This window comes from Amphiura filiformis, chromosome 18, assembly GCF_039555335.1.
Source record: "Amphiura filiformis chromosome 18, Afil_fr2py, whole genome shotgun sequence".
In the NCBI taxonomy this organism is placed as follows: domain Eukaryota; kingdom Metazoa; phylum Echinodermata; class Ophiuroidea; order Amphilepidida; family Amphiuridae; genus Amphiura; species Amphiura filiformis.
In genome coordinates, this window is record NC_092645.1 from 42,481,408 (window position 1) to 42,501,319 (window position 19,912).

Consider the following 19,912-nt stretch of genomic DNA (forward strand, 5'->3'; position numbering starts at 1 on the left):
AAACCACAAAGGTCATCCGAGGTCAAAGGTCAGGTCAATTTTAAAGTTGCTCCAATCGAGCTGTAACTTGCAGAAAATGATCCTTGACACTTGGAGAGTATAGCATGAGTTTACCCGAGGTCTAAGGTCAAACGATACTAATCAGAATCAATCACCGCCTGACATTCGTGGCTCGTGAGCCACAGTAGCTCTAGTTGATTTTGGCACTGTGCAAACATAGACCATGGAATTTTGGTGCAAACGGCATATCAATTATCATTGTGATCAGATCAGAGTTGGCGTGCCAGAAACATGTATGTGAAGTTCAGTGTCATGTGGGAAGCTGTGACGATCGGACCCAGCTGTCGGGCTACTACGTGGTAAGTCGAGAGACAAGTTTGAGGAAAATGTTCATGTGTTTTAATATTTGTTGGAAATCATCGTTTGGGTTTTTTTTTAATAAGCTTACTCAAGTTACTGGCTATTTAGAAAAAGGCTTTGTTCATTCAAACATGTTCTATAATTAATTAATAAATTAATGTGTAGCCTACTGTCAGTTGTAATATTAAACTAAATATCGAACGTTTGAGGACTTGTTCGGAGCCAATTATTGGAACTGGTTAGTCATGTTAGTCTTGCCAGCACAATGAGCAAGACTTCAGTCTCTGAATATCATAAACAACATAACATACTACAGACCTGTGTCCATAGAGTCTATGGTTACAGTCAGGCTAGCGACACTCCGGCACTTGTTGGAAGACATGAAGTACAGCAGACAGTTACATGTACAATGTGATTTTCTCATTTATAATTAGGATTACGTCATTGCCAGAATGCCAGAGCTTGTTTCATTTGTTCATTAGAATGATTGACAGCGGTGGGCGGAGCAAATACTCTAAAATGTGATTCTCTAATAAATTATAGGTCACTAGGTCAATTCGGACCGTCTCTTCCTCAGATCTCTATGTAGGACTCTATGGTATCTTCTCATTACACGTTCGTAGTAAGACTTGGCCGGCGATGACGCCTGTCTTCAACCGCTGTATAGCACGGTATAGGCAGTTTGCAGAGAGTGTCGCTTCTCTACCTTTATTTTCTCTGTTACAGTTACTGGAACTAGGAACTGGTAGCCTACATTTAAAAATATTTTTTAATTCAAAGAATGGTCAACTGCTACTACCGCCTACAAACTACACGTAGTATTGAAGTCAAAGTTTTTACTCAAAAGAGACCAATGGAATCTTACAGTATATTTTCAAAAAATCAAGCGTGAATGAATATGTTTATAAAATAGCCTACGACGTGTAAAAAAATTTGTTTTCATGGGGTGGGGAAAAACCTGTTGAATTCTGCACCTTGAAAATGTCATCTGCATGCACCAGCCTCTTATATTTTTACAATAAAGGGTGCATCCTTAACATGAAAATAATGTGTCCGAGGCAGTAAAAATGTAAATAATGGGTGGGCAGCCGAACCCATTATTTAAACGTTTTACTGCCGAGGACACATTATTTATGCGTGTAAAGGATATAAATCACGCACAATTTCTATTCTATTACCACAAAATAGTTTTAACAAATCACAGTGTGCGATTTTGAATAATGGGTCTTGGGGGTAATAGAATTTCCCATTAAGGTAACAAAGAAATATAAAAGACATATAAAGTTGTTCTCCAAAACCGAGTTTTCTCAGCAATTTAAAAGGGGTGGTGCAATAATTATGTGTACCCGGGGTGAATTATAGGGGGCAAAGATTTTTGGCAGGCCAGAAGGGGGGGGCAAGCATTTTTGGCAGGTCAAAAGGGGGTCAAGCGATTTTTGGCAGGTCGAAAGGGGGCAAGCAATTTTTGGCACAGATATTTTGGGTACCGTTTCTACATTACGCCCTAAAAAGGCATAGGAAAACGTTAGGAACACATTCAAATATGCAAAGTTTCCTGCTCGCTGTGCTAGCATTATATATTCTCAGACAATTTAAGGTTTTAAATTTGGGTTTCCCAAAATCTTGCATGTGTAAGGGGGGGCAAAGATTTTTTAGCACGTTTTTTAGCACGTCGAAAGGGGGGGCAAAATTTTTGGCATGGCCAAAGGGTGGGGGGCAAGCATTTTTTGGCAGACCATTTTGAGAATTCACCCCCCAGGGGTATACATAATTATTGCACCACCCCTAAATATCATGTCATACTCTATGAAGGGGGTAGGCCTACTACACCCCTGCCCAATTTTGTGCCTATTTTTGCATTTTTCTCAAAAATTCTAGCGCATTGGTGACAAGTAAGATATGTATATTATAGGGGCAAGGACTACAACTACTGGACTGGAAATTTTATTTCTGCACAGACAAGAGTTGTGGAGTTACAGTCAAAAATGAGGGAAAACCAATATTTGATCAATAAATCAATAACTACTTGCCTAGAGTTGCTGAATTTTCAGTGCAGTAGTTGTAGTCTTTGCCCCTAAAAAATATACATATCTTACCTGTCACCAATGCGCTATAATTTGTGAGAAAAATGCAAAAATAGGCACAAAATTGGCCAGGGGTGTAGTACCCCCTTAATGATTTCAAAATGCATTGAATTTGTATGCATTTTGAAATCATTAATTATGGTCGCATGTCATAAGTTGGGTACAATTTCCATTACATGGTCAAAAATGACAAAAAATGTATTTTTTGATATGTTGTAAATATTGACAACCTCTAATAATTAACACCATTTTTAACCTTATCACATGTTTAATTTTTGAGATATTGCTTAATTACTAATTAATTAATACACAGGCGTCTATGTAAATCTCAATTTTCAAATGCATTTTTCTCAAATCGGACCTCAATTACAAAAATGACTGTAAAATTTTTATTTTACGCAAGAATGTCACCAGATTTGGAGGATATTTTCTCAATGCTTCAAATGAACTATTTCAAATAATTGTACGTATGTTAATTACATTGTGAAGGTCAATGACCTTTTTATGAGTACATTGTAATTAGCATGACGGTTATTCTATTATTGAGGAAATGAATATCAAGAAATTGCTAAAAATACTGAAATTCAACTAGGATTTCATTAAAAATGAAAAAATGGAACATATAACCCTTTAAGGTGGTACTACACCCCTTGATAAATTTGTGACTATTTTTGCATTTTTCTCAAAAAATACACATCTAACAAAAGTTATGCATATTATACATGTAGGAGCAAGGAATCCAGTTACTACACTCGAATTTCAGTGACTCAAGACAAGCGTTACTTTATTTATGATAAGAAAAGAGGTACTGCTAGAGTGTAACTCATTTCTTAATATATAATGAACCCCTTGTCTTGAATCACTGATATTTCGGTGAAGTATATTGGATTCCTTGCCCCAATAATAATACATAACTTTTCTTACCAGTGTGTACACAAAATGTAGTTACTTTTTGAGAAAAATGCAAAATTAGTTGCAAAATTTATCAGGGGGTGTAGTACCACCTTAAGTAGTCAGTAATTGTTTTAGTTGTACAAATTCAACATTCAAAGCTGTCAATACATCATACCCTCGCAAGATTTGAAAAAGTAACCAAAAGTTTTGACTTGCTGACATGTGAATTTTCACATAGGCCCTATTGCACACTCCCGCATCCGCCTGCTCCACATCCGCCTGCTCCTCCACCCCTGGCATTTTTCATTTCAACTGATGTGATTTTTTTACTGAATAATGTATAATTATATGCTTCAGTAGATTGAAAGAGTATAAAAGTAGGCTTAAAATGAGGTATGAACCACTGCTCAGTGTAGGATATGGGGTTACGGAAAGCCAATCAAATTTGTATCACAATTTTCAGAAAAATGTAATCCCTCCACCCTTTTTGCATACCCAACTTATGACATACTCTATTAATAGAGTATGACATGAGTACAAATTTATTCAAAACACATAGACCTACAATATTTTTTTATTTTTTTTAAATCAACCATGAATGATCCTAGCATTTAGGTCTAGGTCCAGGGACACTCCAAAGCCGAAAAAATAAATAACATAAAAAAAAATAAAATAAAAAAATTTAAAAACAAAAATTTAAATTCGAGTATAGTCCCACCCCAATTTTGAAAAATGTTCACCCAAAAGCGGGGTGGGACTATACTCACATCAATATGTAATTATAATTTGGGAGTTTTCATCTTACAAAACCAAAATTTTGACAACGCCTAAGTACCGTCGTCCACGACGTCATACAAAACTGTCCGGCCAGTGTGACATTTTTCATTTTGTAAAGATGAAAACTCACAATATTTTTTGATCAAATGTTTTGCTCCATGAGCATTCAGTCTACATTCGTCATGCATGCATATTACTTTTGTACCGGCATCTATTTGTACATAAATTAGTCTTCAGTACTAATGTGCCCAGCTGTTAAAATCTATATTTGCAAAGGCCACCCGGGGATGGGGGGACCTGAATATGAAAGTGACATACCTGTGCCGCACCAGCACCAAATGGATACAAATATCATACAACAGTACACAAATCATTAAAAAAATATATTATAGCACCCAGACAAAAAATAAAACAGATACAATCACTCTTCACTTTTACAGTACAATATAGACAAAACTCATTCATTTTGCTGAAAATGCGCACGTGTACATGTAGCGTGTTGAAATTTCCAATTTTGAGGACTAATTGTTCAAAAGGTGGTCATTCATCAGTGTGGGCTGCTGAAAAAATGGGGTCATTGGGTGTAGGGTTTGCCAAAATTACTGGGGTCTTTTCATGGGCATAATGATGTCAATAAATGGGAGTGCCCCGCCCCTCCCGGGAAAGCCCATCATTAACGAAAAATTAAATAAATATGGTACCGGTACTTAAAAAAATTAATATTTACATGTATGTCTGTTTTACATTACAGGAATTAATCATCTGTATTTCATATGAAGTCTTGGATTGCTTATAATTTATGGATATTTGACAAAAATGAGATACTAGACTTGGTAGGCCTACATCGGGAACAAAACTTCAACATAACAGGCGTCTAAGACGGCTCTATTCTATAATTTGTTGAATCAGTCCATAAAAAACATTTGGAATTAGTACCAGTGACTAGCTTGCACTTTATAAAGGTGCACTTTTTAAGTTTTAATTGGTACTACAAGTGAAGATCATCAATATGCCTGGATATTCAAAAGATATCTTTGTCGATGGTGAGAAACTTCATGAACGCCTCCTTTGTGTGATGTGCAAGCTGGTGTTGCGCAATGCGGTCCAATCAACTTGCGGGCACAGATGTTGTGATGAATGTGTGAAACAACAACTGCAAGAAAAGAGGTTTGTACACAAAAAGTATTTATAATAACAAAATAACAATGTTTTATAAAAGCCCTGCATCCATAGGTGTAGATCCCAGGGGGATGGGGGATAAATCCCCCCAATATTTTACCAGGGGGGATGGTGCATACAATCATCCCCCCAATGTTGACGGCTGTACATGTATGTAGGTTTCTGACCAAATTTACTTCAATTTGGCCAGTTTAGCCCCAAAAGTGCAATTTTTTGTGCGTTTCGCACCCACAAATATATTCCACTTTTGCACCATATTTCAACAGTTTAGCTTCAAAATGGCACAATTTTGTGTGTGCTTTGCACACATTTGTACCATATAAAGCTTATTCTGTCACTATAAAAGGTGCTGGATTTACTATACTTTACAAGAAATTTTTCCTAACCCCATCCCCCAATGTCAAAAAGAAATCTATGCCACTGCCTGCATCAATAATAGATCCTTTCTTAAAATAAATACATATAGTCAAGAAGGCAAGGAAAGCAAGGAAAATCCTGTTCAAGCTTTTTGTGATTAAGGTCCAGAAACAGCACATAAACTAGGTTATACATGGGTCAAATTTTAAAATGACACGGATCTTGTATAAACCACACAGGGATAGGCCTACATGTCACATCCCTGACCACCACATCAAAGTATTGCTCTGAACATATATAATGATCAAAATTATTGCATTCTAATTGACCAAAAATACATGTTTTTAAACAAAACTTATCACTTTTAAAACATGCTTTAACATGTAAGCACCCCAATAGCATTTGCAATTTACACATTATTTTGGCAACTACCAGGGTTCGATTTAAAGCCATATTATAACATTTGCTGAGGGGAACGCCCTCAAAAAAGATTTTAATTCAGGTTTTTACACAATTATAATGTACTTTAGTCAATAAATATACTCTGCAAAAATCAAGACTTTAGGTGCTGTAGTTTTGTCAAAATCCGAGATTTTGAATAAAACGATGGAACCGGCGTTTTATTATTACAATGGAAATATTAGTCGAACACGTATGCACAGTGCGTATGTACACGGCGTATGGGATACACATACACACACCCCGAGGATCGTGGGCCTACCGTATTACAACCGTGGGAGTAATGCATGGGCGCTAGTAGTAAATTCCAATTTTCTATGCTTTACCTCACTTGTTCGGCTCAAAATTAAAAGGGGACATATCTGACAGTAAAAGCTAACATTTTATGGAAAATAAATGCTAATCTATTTTTACAGAAATTTTATAATATAGCTTTAACTTGTGTCGCGGAGCAAAATGCTCCCCATTTTGGATGTAAACATAATATTATAAGAACATCACCTAAATAATGTTTTCGCTAAAAATTGCTATGCAATTTTTTCAAAGTAAATCAAACCCTGGCAACTACTGGTATATTTTTAACCAGTTAGAGGTTTTACTTTATAATGTAAAAAAAAAAAAAAAAAAGAAAAGGTAATCAACCGACCAACCTTTTTTTTCCCAAACCAAGTAAGGTCAAACATGCACCTTTTTTTTTTTTTTTTTAAAAAGCCTTTGGTTTTTGAATGCAGTATTGAGTTGAAGCCCCATTCAAATACATGTAGCTAATATCTCTATACACAGATTTCGGCTTAACCACTAGCAGGGTATATGTTAGCACATCTACATAATATAAGACACTAACAAAAGTGCCAAAATCTGAATTTTGATGGTTTTTATGATCCTCCAGATATGAGCAAATTGCTGCATAGGCCTTGTGTGCTAAAAGCATACACTTTTAAAGCCTTAATGTACGATCTTATATATACCGGTAATATGAAATTGGTTAATTTTTTCAAACCTGATTTTTTGCATATGACAGGGTTCGAGGTTTGAGTACGGTTTTACTGCCAAAATGGGGGAAAAATGAAGTTCATGTTATCATAACATTATACATGTTTTCTGGACTAGAATTTTGTGCTGAGTCCATTTCTGAAGTTTTTAATACACAGGCTATCACCATTTTAAAGATATGTAACAAATTCTAAGCGCATGTTGTTTTTACGAAGAATGACATGAAAATGTTAACCAATCCTGGGAGTCTACTTGGAACACAACTGTATTTTTAAAAAGTTACAGAGCATTATTACTTCAGTTAAAGTTGTTTTGAATCTATAAATATGTTAAACAAACTATAAAGACTGCTTAAACACTGTTCTCATGTATGAAAATGAAATGATGTTGGTACTGAGGCCCCTGTATTCCTATATATTTAGTAAACATATAGCGGTCCGGTTTGGTGTCAAGACAATAAATCTATTGATGTCTAAACTCATAAAGAAATTATGTTCTTAAAGTGTTAATGTATAACTGATTACCTTTACACAATCTTAAAATGTTTATACTGAAGCATAGCACTTTATTCACCCCTGACATCAGAAATGGCTTGTTGATAAGCGCAACTGAATATTGTGTGATCTAGCGGCACGGGCTGCATCAACTTTATTTTCTGATAAGTGGTTGATGTGATGAGCTGGTACAGAACTAAAGTTCTCTTCACCATACCACTTGACTAATACTTGTTTCAGTTTTCTCAGGATACAACTTCTCAGATGTTCAGGTACATCAGTTGGGGAAATGACTTTAGCTGGATACCAGAAGCAACCATGTTTGCCCATACTACATCTCCCGGTGTGAAAGATTCTTCATCATCGGTGGTCATTTTATCATCAGATCATCCCTTTATAATTACATATTTGAGGGCACAACATGAAAGGCATTGACTGTTCTTCCTGGAATAACTTTTATGGGTGTGACCTTTGGGTTTAAGGGGTTGATACATCAGAAAAATGGTGTGAACCTCAAAATCTGAGTCGTAAAAAAAATTATTTTGAAAAAAGTATACATGGCATCATTCCACAAATCTAATCGATTGTGGGGATTGGTAGAGTGCACAATCGATCAACTTTTCAGAGCTGTTTCATACCTCCATAAGTTTTTCCGAAATAATTTTTTTTACAATTTGCCATATTTTTTTCACGCTTAGGGGTAGGGGTAACATTTTTGCAATTTTCTTCAATTTTTCTTTTTTGAAGGAAGTTAAAATTGTTATCAGTGTGTGGCAAATTGAAATATCATTAACATGAGGGGTTAATGAGGTCTCTAGCCTCTTTAGATCAAATTTTATGGCTAAACTAAGATACAAATCTCTAAAATGACCTTTTTTGGGCTTCGTTTTTTCACTTTCAAGTTCAACTTTATCCGGGTATGGTATACAAAGTAAGCAATGAAATCAATTAAAAACAGTTTTATTTGAACAAATAAACCATCAGGTTTAACAAAATAACAGAGAAAGACAACATTTATCTATATAGTAGAAAATATGAGGGATTAAAAATTAATGGTGAATTTTTTTTCACCTAAAACTGGTCATTTTAGTAAAAATGGCCATAAATCCATGTTTAACCCAAAAACGACGTAAGATACAGTATTCTAAGTTAGAAAATTGAAAATTCAGACATTTTACCTTAGAAATAATGCTCATTTTTAGAAGTATTCTTCACACCTAAATATTTTTTTCACACATTTGGCAGTGAAACCGTACTCAAACCTCGAACCCTGTCATATTTGTAATGTTTACACATGTGCCAACTTGCACCTAAATGAAATCGGCCAAATTTGTTGTCTTTGTAGGTCAACAGAGCAAAGTTTGACATATTATCATAATTTTAAAAATTATGATAATATTATGTCCTCCCATAGAACTGCATGTTAAATGGCCAAAATAACCAGTGGGATTTCTTTCACTTTACCTTGTTATTTCAACTTAAAATCGACAACAACCCTTCCCGACAGTTATTACTAATATTATTTCAACATTTTGAATAAAGAATAACAAAATTAAACTTTGACGGAAATCGTACATTAAGGATTTTTTAATACCAGTGGGCTATATCGAAGCCAAAATGACTTTTTTGGTTATTTTTGTTTGTAAACGGTTTTTTTTGTTCTATATAATCTATCTCAACATGAAATGACAAAAATTTTGGCCTGGTGTCCGAGAAAAAAGTGTGCAGCGCCCTCTTGTGTCACCATACCTTATCATTGTGGAGGGAGTGGATTCGAGCAAAAAATCTTCAAAGTAGTCCTTTTCTAGCATGTTGCTATGATTTTGGTGTCTAAATATATATGTAAATGAGCTCAAAATACTTAATTTTGAAAGTTGCATGAAAATTGGACTTTGCGTTTTCTTAAAATGGACATTTTGGGTCAACATTGAGCATGAGGGCGCTTTTCGTGATTTTTCGCAAGTTTACGTCCATTCGCTGTTTTTAAGTTAATAGCTATGAATATGATCACTAATTCAAACTGCTCAAGAAATTTGAGCATTTTATCACAATTACATGTAGTTTGTCCGTAGCACTTGTTTGAATGTTCCTTCGATACTGCTATACAAATATATGGGGGTTAACAACCTTTTATCATGTACAATCCAATGGTGATATCCAAATGAACGTTCTGATGAGCGTTGCGGACAAACTACTTCTGGATAGTATACTAAAATAGCAACAGAGCCCGAAAGTAGGGCTCTGTTGCTATTTAGTATACTTTTATCTAGAGAGGTTGTGTCTGCGCGCTCGCTAAATCCGAGAGGGCCACAAACTGCGGCTACTTATTTAGTGATTTTGTTCTTTTTCAGATCTGCTGATGAGGACCCTCCAAGATGTCCAGCATGTCCAAAGGAATCAGAAGAATCTGTGCTAAAGGAAAAACAGGTGAATCAAAATTTATGTCCTGTATCACAACTTTTTTGAATTGGATAAGTAAAGGTTTAAAATATGTTTCTGACCTGCTGGATGTGACACGATCTGGTCCATGGGGGCCAAAGGCAGTAAATTTGAAATTGAGATAAAGGTGAAAATATGGAGTAAAAAACAATAAAATACATAAGAAAATAGACATTACAAATCTTCATATTTAAAAGCCCTAGTTTGAAGAGAGTGTTTGCTATTGCGTTTATTAAAGGGGGTAACCCTATTGGTTTTGGATATGGATGTCTTTAAAATTACATAATAATATCAAATATCGCCCCTTTATGCTGCTTTGTGAGAAAACGAGAGCATTTTCAGCGTACATGTGAATAAATAGCCAAATTTGCAATTCAATACCTTGGTATACGTGAATTGCATTCTGGGCAGGCAAGCAACAACAACAACAATTCCCGTTCGTATGATGACAATGCTGTACAATGCCCGGCCCGTATTGAACGGAAAATATTTGGGTTTTTTCGTACCGTTTCAGAAAAAAAGGAAACAAAATATATATTTCCCCTTGCAATATGTACATTTCAAATGAATACAAAAAGTTTGGGTTAAAAATGGAGAGGAAAAAAAAAATTTCCGATACCGGGTTTTGAACCGGGTATCTCTCGGGTAAAACATAATGCGCTAACCGATTGAGCTAATTAGCCCACTGCGTCCATCTTGGATTATTGTATAACTATATATGGTGGACTGTCTCCTCAGCAGTTAGTGTGGTTCGCTTTTTTCACCGAATGTGTATGACGCTTGAACCAAAGTAGCTGTTGAGGAGACTGATGATTCGCAATTAATTCCCTGCCCAGAAATCCGAAGTAATTTTAGAGTTACAAAATGGTAGCCTGTAAAACCGCTGTGTTTCATGATTTCTCCGGAAATACATCAACTTGGAGCGTCAGATTTCAGGATAGTAATGAGAAAAATAGTATCTATTATGTGACACCAAAACCTCATCAACAATGAAAAAAATCGGGGGGATGATGCTGTCGATCGGGTTACGGACCTTTAATGATAACCATTAACCAATAACTTCTTTTAAGACATGTCTTTTCATTACAACAATTTTAGAAACAAAGTAAAGGAGCAAAGAAGAAAAATAACAACAATTTCAGGGGTGCCCCCTCCCCCCCAAATAACAACAATTTCAGGGGTGCCCCCCCCCCCCTCCCCTCCCCTCACCCTCCCCCCCCCCCTCCGCTCATGATGGCCGTTGGTTCATGTGTGGCCGTCGTAGACGGAAGGTGTTAGTGAAAAAAAATTGGGTGATCAATGAACTAATTTTTTACTTTGCTTACGGTGGTGAAAGAAAAAAGGGAAATATTGTAAAAAAATGTTTAAAAATTGTGAAATCAATTGAATTATACATAAAATTAGGGTTTTGTTGTTTTTCGGTTGCTAGCACATGTTATCCTTCTTCTTTTTTTTTTTTTGCTCTTCACTTTTTCAAACCATCGAAAAAAATTGGGGCAACAATTCACAACTTCCGTCTGCAAAAATTATTTCCGTCGGTACATTTACAAGTTGTGCCCCCTCGGTTCCGAAATCCTGGCAACGCCACTGCAAACAACACAGGTGATTTAATAAAACCAGTAGAAAATATCACTCTAACAAGTTGACAACTTTCGTTTTAGTCAACATAGAAACAAAGCTTATTTTTGACTCAAAGTTTCCAAAGTTGTCAATTTGAATATTTGTGTTTTCCAAATTCAATAATACATTTTTTTTTTTTAATTCTGTCAAAAGTATTGTATCGGAGAATGGCTGATACCAAACGGTATAGACTACCGATACCTCTGGTATCGAGGTATCAAGTATTGCCCAACAACTATCCTACACATTTAAAATATTTCACATTTTCATGAATATCATTGATTAATCCTTGAACAACTTCCAAGTGTATTTGATTTATGCCTATCTTTCCGGTCCAAGTTCAATGGTCTACTTAAAAAAGGGACATTGAACTTGATTACTCAATTATTGGCATGGGTTGCAGAACCTGTCTGGAATATTGGTGATTGTGCAAGCACTTACTTGTAATTCCTCACCTTCCACCACAAAAATGTTTTCAACATCATGTAATGTATGCAATATTATCAGAATTGTGAAATATTAAAAATCAATTGTTACTTTGTCCAGGCTTTATCTAAATCATAGTCTGTCAGTGACTTAACACTTCTATGTTATGTATTAAGTGTGGTTCATGTATTGTCCTGTTGGGACTGAAGTGCCACTCAAGTGACAAATTTGACAGGGTCAAGATCCTTTTTGTGTCCTCTGAATTTCTTGTTAAAAAATAACAAGAATTTGTCTTTAATAAAATTCCCTTTAAAAGGGAAAGCCAGCCTCAATGTAGAAGAGGTCTTGTAATTAGTTTTGGTCAATGTGAAAGGCATTTTTAGGATCACGCTTACATCTACATGACAGTCCACCAAACCATCAACGATGAGAACATGCACACTGAAACAGCAGAAAACATTAATTCCTAATCTCATGTCAACTCTTTTAATTCATTACATGTACTCCAAATTGTTCTGGTCTGTTTGTTTTGTTGTTGTTGTTGTTGTTGTTGTCGTTGGTTTTTTTTGTCTTTTCAGCTTTTTACCCACGATATCTCAATTTCCAATTTTGTAATACCAGAACTTACGAACTCAATATCTTCGCTTAGGAATGTCCGATTTCACTGCTTTCGATATATACACTGCCGGTTTGAGTTAACTTACATGTACATTTTATTTTAAAATAACTTAATTAATTCGCAATGTATAGTTTAAGCCTACTATATTATAATAGATAGTGGCCAGCACATTTATAAAGGACTGGTTACTCACTACAATCTTCACTCTTAAACTGTGTTTTTCTGAATGTGCTGATCATGTTGATTGCTAGTCGGAAACTCCTGCGAAGCTATGGACATGGCATCTTACATACTCCATTCTATAACAGTCTGCCTAGTGCCTTGTGTGTTTTCTCTTCAATCATTTTGTTGAATGTAATTTTATGAATCAAATAGTTATGTGTCATTTTATTTATAATAAAGAAGTTATTAAATTAATAAAGTAAGACAATTTATTTATCTATAAGTGCATGTCAAATGGGGTACATTGTTCAATACTATATGCATAAATTATGCCCATATTATAGCTAGGCCCTAAAAACTTTATTTTGCATCGGATTTTTCCCGTTGAAAAGACAAAACTGATGTTTATGATAGCAACCATTTCATCAATAACATTTTGAGTCATTTTATCCATAAAACGACACAGGATATGATAGATAACTACTTTCACATCAATATGGTCCATATGATCACAGATTGTTGAGAATCTGTGATATGATCCGGGGGATATGATGAAGATTTTGATTCTATAGATCTGTTATCAACATGATATCACGCTGTTCAGTGGTCAAGGAGTAAGGACCCCGGTCAAGGACACTGATATGACATCATAGGTGATGTCAGATTTTCTTCTGCTGACCATATGATGCTATATATATTAACTATTATTGTTACATTTAGGCCTTTAAACTTTTAAAGTCATAATTAATTAGTTCAAACATAACTTTGGTAATACTCACTCGTTTTCGTTCGTTGAAGCGGCAAAACATACTAACTTTTCCTAACAAATCGAATTAAAATATTTAAAAAAAAATTTAACCACAAAAGTAAAAAAAAAAATCATTCCAATACCACTAAAATATAATCTCTTGAGTAAACTGACCCCAAACCTGAAACAGGTACCAGCCCGAATGGGCTGGCGAAAAAGACAAAGTTCACGGATCAGGTGTATAGTACTCTACTATGGTCTAACTTTCAGTATTATTATACTAACCCACAGATAATAAGGCCAAGTAAAAATAAAAACATGTTTCTCGTCCGGGTTTTTAAAAATTAGGAGGATGAGGGGCTTTTTATTTTCTATTTTTTATTGGAAAACGACGCTAAATACCTGTATTTGGCACCATATTTTGTGTATTCGACATACAGATTGATATCTGAGAAAAAGGAGGAGGCCCTTTTTATTTTATTGTTTTGAGAGGTAGACCCCTCTAGTGATCACAAAACTCTTCTTAGGCCAATGAAAGTCAATTCATTGTTTCCCGTTACACAATTTTTCATTACTGTGTAGGTGACCATTTCATTTTTCATTATTCATTATGTTATACTATTTCATTATTGCATCTGTTACAGGTGTAAACCAATAACTACCCATGTATGTATAGATGTGATAAATCATAGTTTGTAGTTTACAAATGTAGTTTACAAGCACATGAAGGTGATTGTGCAACTATTTTCAGAAGTTTCACAATATTTTTTTACGGGATGAGATCAGAGCAGATCAAAAAGTGTGGGCCAGAGAATTGAGTAGGTACATTCATTATTAATTCATTATTAACCATATACCATGCTCATACTGCAAAGAAAATCCCTGAAAATCAACAGAAAGAGATTTATGATATAATTAAAACCACAATTATTTATTGATATGTTAAAGTTTCTTAGAAATCAACATTTTATTCAAAATAATGAAATATTTGGCCAGCATTTGGTTTTGAGCGGAGTAGGGTAACGGGAAACAAGGAATCGACTTTCATTAGCCTTAAATGATGTATTATGCATTTACAAAGCCATAAAATAAGTTTCAACTTCTGAAACATCTTTTTCAACAAGTTATAACTGAAAGTTTACAAAATAAAAAGAAATTTGAAAAATCTTCAAAAAATGAGGAGGGCGCGGACGAGAAACATGTATTTTTTTTACTCGGCCTAGCCTATACTCTGCACTGATTTAACAATAAATAAGTGATTTGAGGCATACATGATACTTGCATCTTGACTCTGGAAAATAATTTTCAAAAAACCTCATTTTGCATAAATTAGGTTTTTAAGCCACCTACAGGAAACAAACTTACATGTACATCAAAATGTCCACTGCACAGACTGTATCAAAATAATTGGTACCCGTCTGCTTTGATGTTCATTGAAACCCCCAGTCTACTTCTTCCAATTGCAACATTGGATCTACTAAAAATAACCAGAATGTATGGTTTGATGACCTCTTGTGACATTAATCAGTAGATTAGGTGGATCTTATGTTACATTTTGGGATTGCAGTATTGTCCATAATCACTGAAAACTGATGGGTACCAATTATTTTGATACACCCTCTATCAGCCCATCAGATGCTAGTTCCCATTCGACACCACATTCCTTTTTAAAAGAAGTATTATTTGGAAGCAAATCGCCTAATGTGTTTTAGGAACACTGCATGTTGGTAACATCTCAAATTATTTTGTTGAATAGTTTCCTATACAGATGCTTATGCCTTAATCACTAAAGTAAACACATTACACTACATGGTCTTGCTAGTTTTTGTCAGGGATATCTCATATCCCAGCTTTTATGAACACAAATTTTGTAACAGATATAACCAGAGTCTTAGCCAGAAATTGAGGGTTGCCCATCATTTGAATAAAATTGCCTGTCCTAATTTGACCTTTAAAACATTTACCAGACATCTATAGCCCATTGGGAGTTCAATATGTGCTGATATGTCCTTGTTCTACAAATTGGGTCTACCAAAAAGGTCAATTAGCTTCTCAAAACATACAATTTATAATATAGCATCTGTCAAAGGCATTAATTTTGCCCGTCCCAGGAGCAAACTGGCCGTCTAAAATGACTTACACAGCCAGACGGGTGGCTAGCTAAGACCCTGGATATAACATTGGATATGTTTATACACACATTACTTGGTTATCACAAGAGTCAATAAACAATCAATTAACTAACAGTGTTCAATTAACTATAGAGAATGGACTTACGTTTGTGCGCTGTAGTTATATTCTGAAGTAAATCGCTTATTGCAGCTTGCTGAATACAGATGGTGTCTTATCACTAAATAAATAAAATTATAGCTAATTATACTGACCATGGTAACCTGCTTTTTAAAACCAATCAGTTATGTGTATTGTCAGCATGTGATTACTATAAGCCAATTGCAAACATGTTTAATAAAAAAGGCTAAAAATTTCCTACTCTGAGCAGTCTCACTGAAGATTAATTGTGCTAAATTGTCCTTGTCATGGGGAGCAGGATATTTAGATAAAGGCATACAAACGTGGGTATGAGATTATTGGGAATAAGTTCCTAGTCTCTTAACCACAGGGATGGTGGGTTACAATAGTTATTCAAGACACATGGTATGTAAGGTATAAACTGTGCATATGAACAAGAACAAAGATTATGCAGTCAATATTTCTGTCTGAATATGTGTGTGCTAATTTGATTTAAGTTACATAAAAATTCCTTTAAAAAAGGAATGGAGCGCTCATAATGGGAGATTTGATGTGATGTGCTGAAATCCGGGTGGGGGACACTCCCATACTCTGTCACCCAAAGATCCCATATTTTTCATTTAGATCTGTCACCCGAAGACCTTTAAACCCATATATTTCCATCTGAACAGCAAGAAGCTTCATCTATAACTGATTTTGTTAATTTCTTTTGAAATAACAAAGCCATTTAGAACTAGAAATTCAATTTTCAAGGCTTCTTTAGGCTCTCACACAAAGACCCCATTTAAAAAGTCATATTCTCACCCAATGCCCTCCCCCATTTAGATCCAAACGGTCCCTCTCTCACCCAATGACCCCATATTTTGTACATTTTTCTCTCACCGAATGCCAAAAATCATGCTCTCACCCTTGCAATGACCTCATTATTTGTTAATATTTTGCTCTCACTGGATGCCCCTTACTGCACACCCCTACACCTCTATCCATTTCATATTGAAGTGCCACCCCAGGAATGAAATGTAACCGTTTGGATACAATTTTTTTCTTTAAAACAATCAGGGTTGTGGCCAGGACATTTTTAGTGCTGGGTGGCATTTGATGAAAATCAATTTGGCTTTGGCACTTTTGACTGTCAAAAATTCTTGACTAATTCAACAAAATTGGGTATTTTTTGCCCCAAAGTGGAAATGTCATATATACCAGCGGTTGGGGGTCATAGGGCCACTGACCAAGTGCTGTTAACACACTGGTACATGTAGGATATAAAGCATGCAAAGAATGTTTAAAATCAAATTAAAAATGGTTATAATTAGGAGTGAGCTATATGGGGGTCAAATTTAGTTTTGCTCCGTTAACAGTTTTTTTGTATTCCATTTGGCCCATCTCAATATGAAATAACAGAATTTTTGGATATATAGACCCAACAAAAAAGAAGTGTGTAGCGCCCTCAAGTGTCACCATATTTTATGCTGTGAAATGAGTGCATTTGGGTGCAAAATCCTGCTAAGTATTTATTTTTTAGTATTTTGATGAGATTTTGGTGTCTAAATATATGTAAATGAGGGCGCTGCACACTTTTTTGTTCGGTCTATATCCAAATATTTTGTCATTTCATGTTGAGATAAGTTGAATAGAAAAAAACTGTTAACAGAGAAAAACAACCAAAAAAGCTCACTCCTATAATATATTACAACAATCACATACTTAACTTGTTTGTTTGTTTGTTTATTTATTGATCTATTTTTATTTATTTTATGTATAAATATTTATTAGATATATCCTGACTTTCATGCAAGAAAAGAACTGAAACCCCTTCGCGTAAAGTGCTGCAATGAAGGCTGCTCTTGGAAAGGCACTTTTCAGAAATATAGCACAGTGAGTACTACATATTTTCATTGGAAGGTTCAAACCTAAGGGGTGCACCATTTGATTTCCAGAGGACGGGGGGTAGAACTTTTTTTTTATTTTGCCGATTAGTGAGACACAAAACAAAATCGCCCCATGGCATTGATGAGTAAAAAAAAAATTCCCCCATCCAACTCTGTATATTAAAAGGTATACCGGTACATTAAAATTGAATTTAAAAAAATCTGCCCACCCAAATTCCCATACCCCTTGAAAATCAAATGGTGCTTCCCTATAAGTTTGCAGCAATTTTTTTTTTTTTTTTGGTTTTGATGTTAAGGGCAATCTTACAACTTTTTTTTTTGCCTTATGAGAGGCTACATAGATAAATGAATTAAACCTCCAGGCTCCGCTGGAGAATCACCACAACGGCAGAGATGTAGACTTGAGTCGTGTGACTTGGACTTGAGTCTGACTCGAGTCACTATTTTGAGGACTTGTGACTTGACTTGCAACTTTTGCAAAATGACTTGACTTACTTGTGACTTAGACAAAATGACTTGGACTTGGACTTGGACTTGACAAAAATGACTTGTCACCAACGCAAGTCTGAGGTTGGGAAAGGAAAACATATTCATATTAAATAATTCATATTTTTTCTACAAATATGAAACATAAAACTTGGCAAAAACAAATTGTTCTTGAACTACCAATGTGACCATTGTATACAATTATAATAAGCTTCACTATTATAGTGATTAGTGCATCAGACTTTGTTAGTAGGCCTACTGTACTCCGAAACTCAATTTGATTTCCGCCATATTGAATACCCATCAACAAATCACACCATGACCAACTGGTGAATAGACAGGTAGTGACTTGTGACAAATTGTGACTTACTTGTGACTTGACTTGTGATTTGATGACTTGTGACTTGACTTGACTTGCAACTTTTTCAAAATGACTTGACTTACTTGGGACTTGGACAAAAGGACTTGTGACTTGGACTTGACTTGCAAAAAATGACGGTTCTTACATTATGCAGACTGGCAGACTGTGGCAGACTGGCAGACTGGGTTAGAATATGAGACTAGAATCAAAATATACCATTTGGTATACTAGTGGTAGTAGTGTCAGGTTAGAACTACCCCTAATCATACTAATGGTGGACAAAAATTATCAAGGTCATATCAGGGTCATACAGGCTCAAATTGCCACAGATTGTTGCAGGTTAAAAAAAAATTGGTGTGAAGGAAAGCGAGATAACAAGCTACAACAAATGTCTGACGTAAAATCGATATGTGTTACGTATAATATCTGGTAGAAATATATCATCGATTTTACGTCATCAAACATTGGTTAGAACTTAAGGGCTGTGCAATAATTATGAGCCCTGGGGAGGGTAAAATTGGGGGAAGAAATTTTTGGCGAGCGAAGGGGGAGGGCAAGCAATTTTTGGCAAGCCGAGAGGGAGGGCAAGCGATTTTTGGCACGCATTCATGGGGCGCCTTTTAAATAAAACGCGCTAAAAAGGCTTAGGAAAACGGTACCGAAACGCTTTAATATGCAAATTTTCCTGCTTGCTGCGCTCGCAACATTTATCAAGACCATTTGGCATGTGCAAGAGGGGGGTAAAGAATATTTGGCGGGCCGAGAGGGGGGGCAAGCAATTTTTGGTGAGTCGTTTGAAATTTACCCCCCCCCACTGGGGGGCTCATAATTATTGCACAGCCCCTAAACATTTAAATACTGGAAATAGAATGGGAATAGATTAAATACCGAAGATATGTTACATCAAATATTTTACATCGAATAAAAAAGTCTGTAGGGTCACTAACACTAAGATTTGACAACCACTTTCCATCCTATTCATCATAAATCTAGGCCACCACACACTATGGACCACATCCCAATGGTATAGTCCAATAACCTGAATTAAACAATCATAGTATGAGTTTTTATCCCCATATTTTGAAAGGTCATTCAATGAATGTACAAATGTATTGGGCTTAAAGAACTGTGTCCCTGATAGCTATATTGGCATGTTGTGGATCCTAGTGACACTATATTATCCATTATAATACTAGGATCACAAGATGATGAATTCCTAGCATGAGGGTCAACCCATTATATTGCTCAATACAATGGGTATTTTGTTAAATAATTGAATTGAATTGAATACATACAATTATTAAGTATGACATTG

The 19,912-nt window shown here is 35.4% G+C and overlaps 1 protein-coding gene across 1 annotated transcript in view; it reads left to right on the plus strand.

Annotated features, from left to right (window-relative positions):
* The first annotated feature begins 252 nt into the window (after positions 1 to 252).
* LOC140138688 (TNF receptor-associated factor 2-like) overlaps positions 253 to 19,912 on the plus strand; it is a 32,456-nt gene continuing 12,796 nt past the window's right edge. Inside the window, 4 exon segments of the mRNA XM_072160436.1 lie at positions 253 to 359; positions 4,867 to 5,282; positions 9,949 to 10,024; positions 17,635 to 17,736. Coding sequence (XP_072016537.1) covers positions 5,125 to 5,282; positions 9,949 to 10,024; positions 17,635 to 17,736 — 336 coding nt within the window. The 5' untranslated portion in view covers positions 253 to 359; positions 4,867 to 5,124.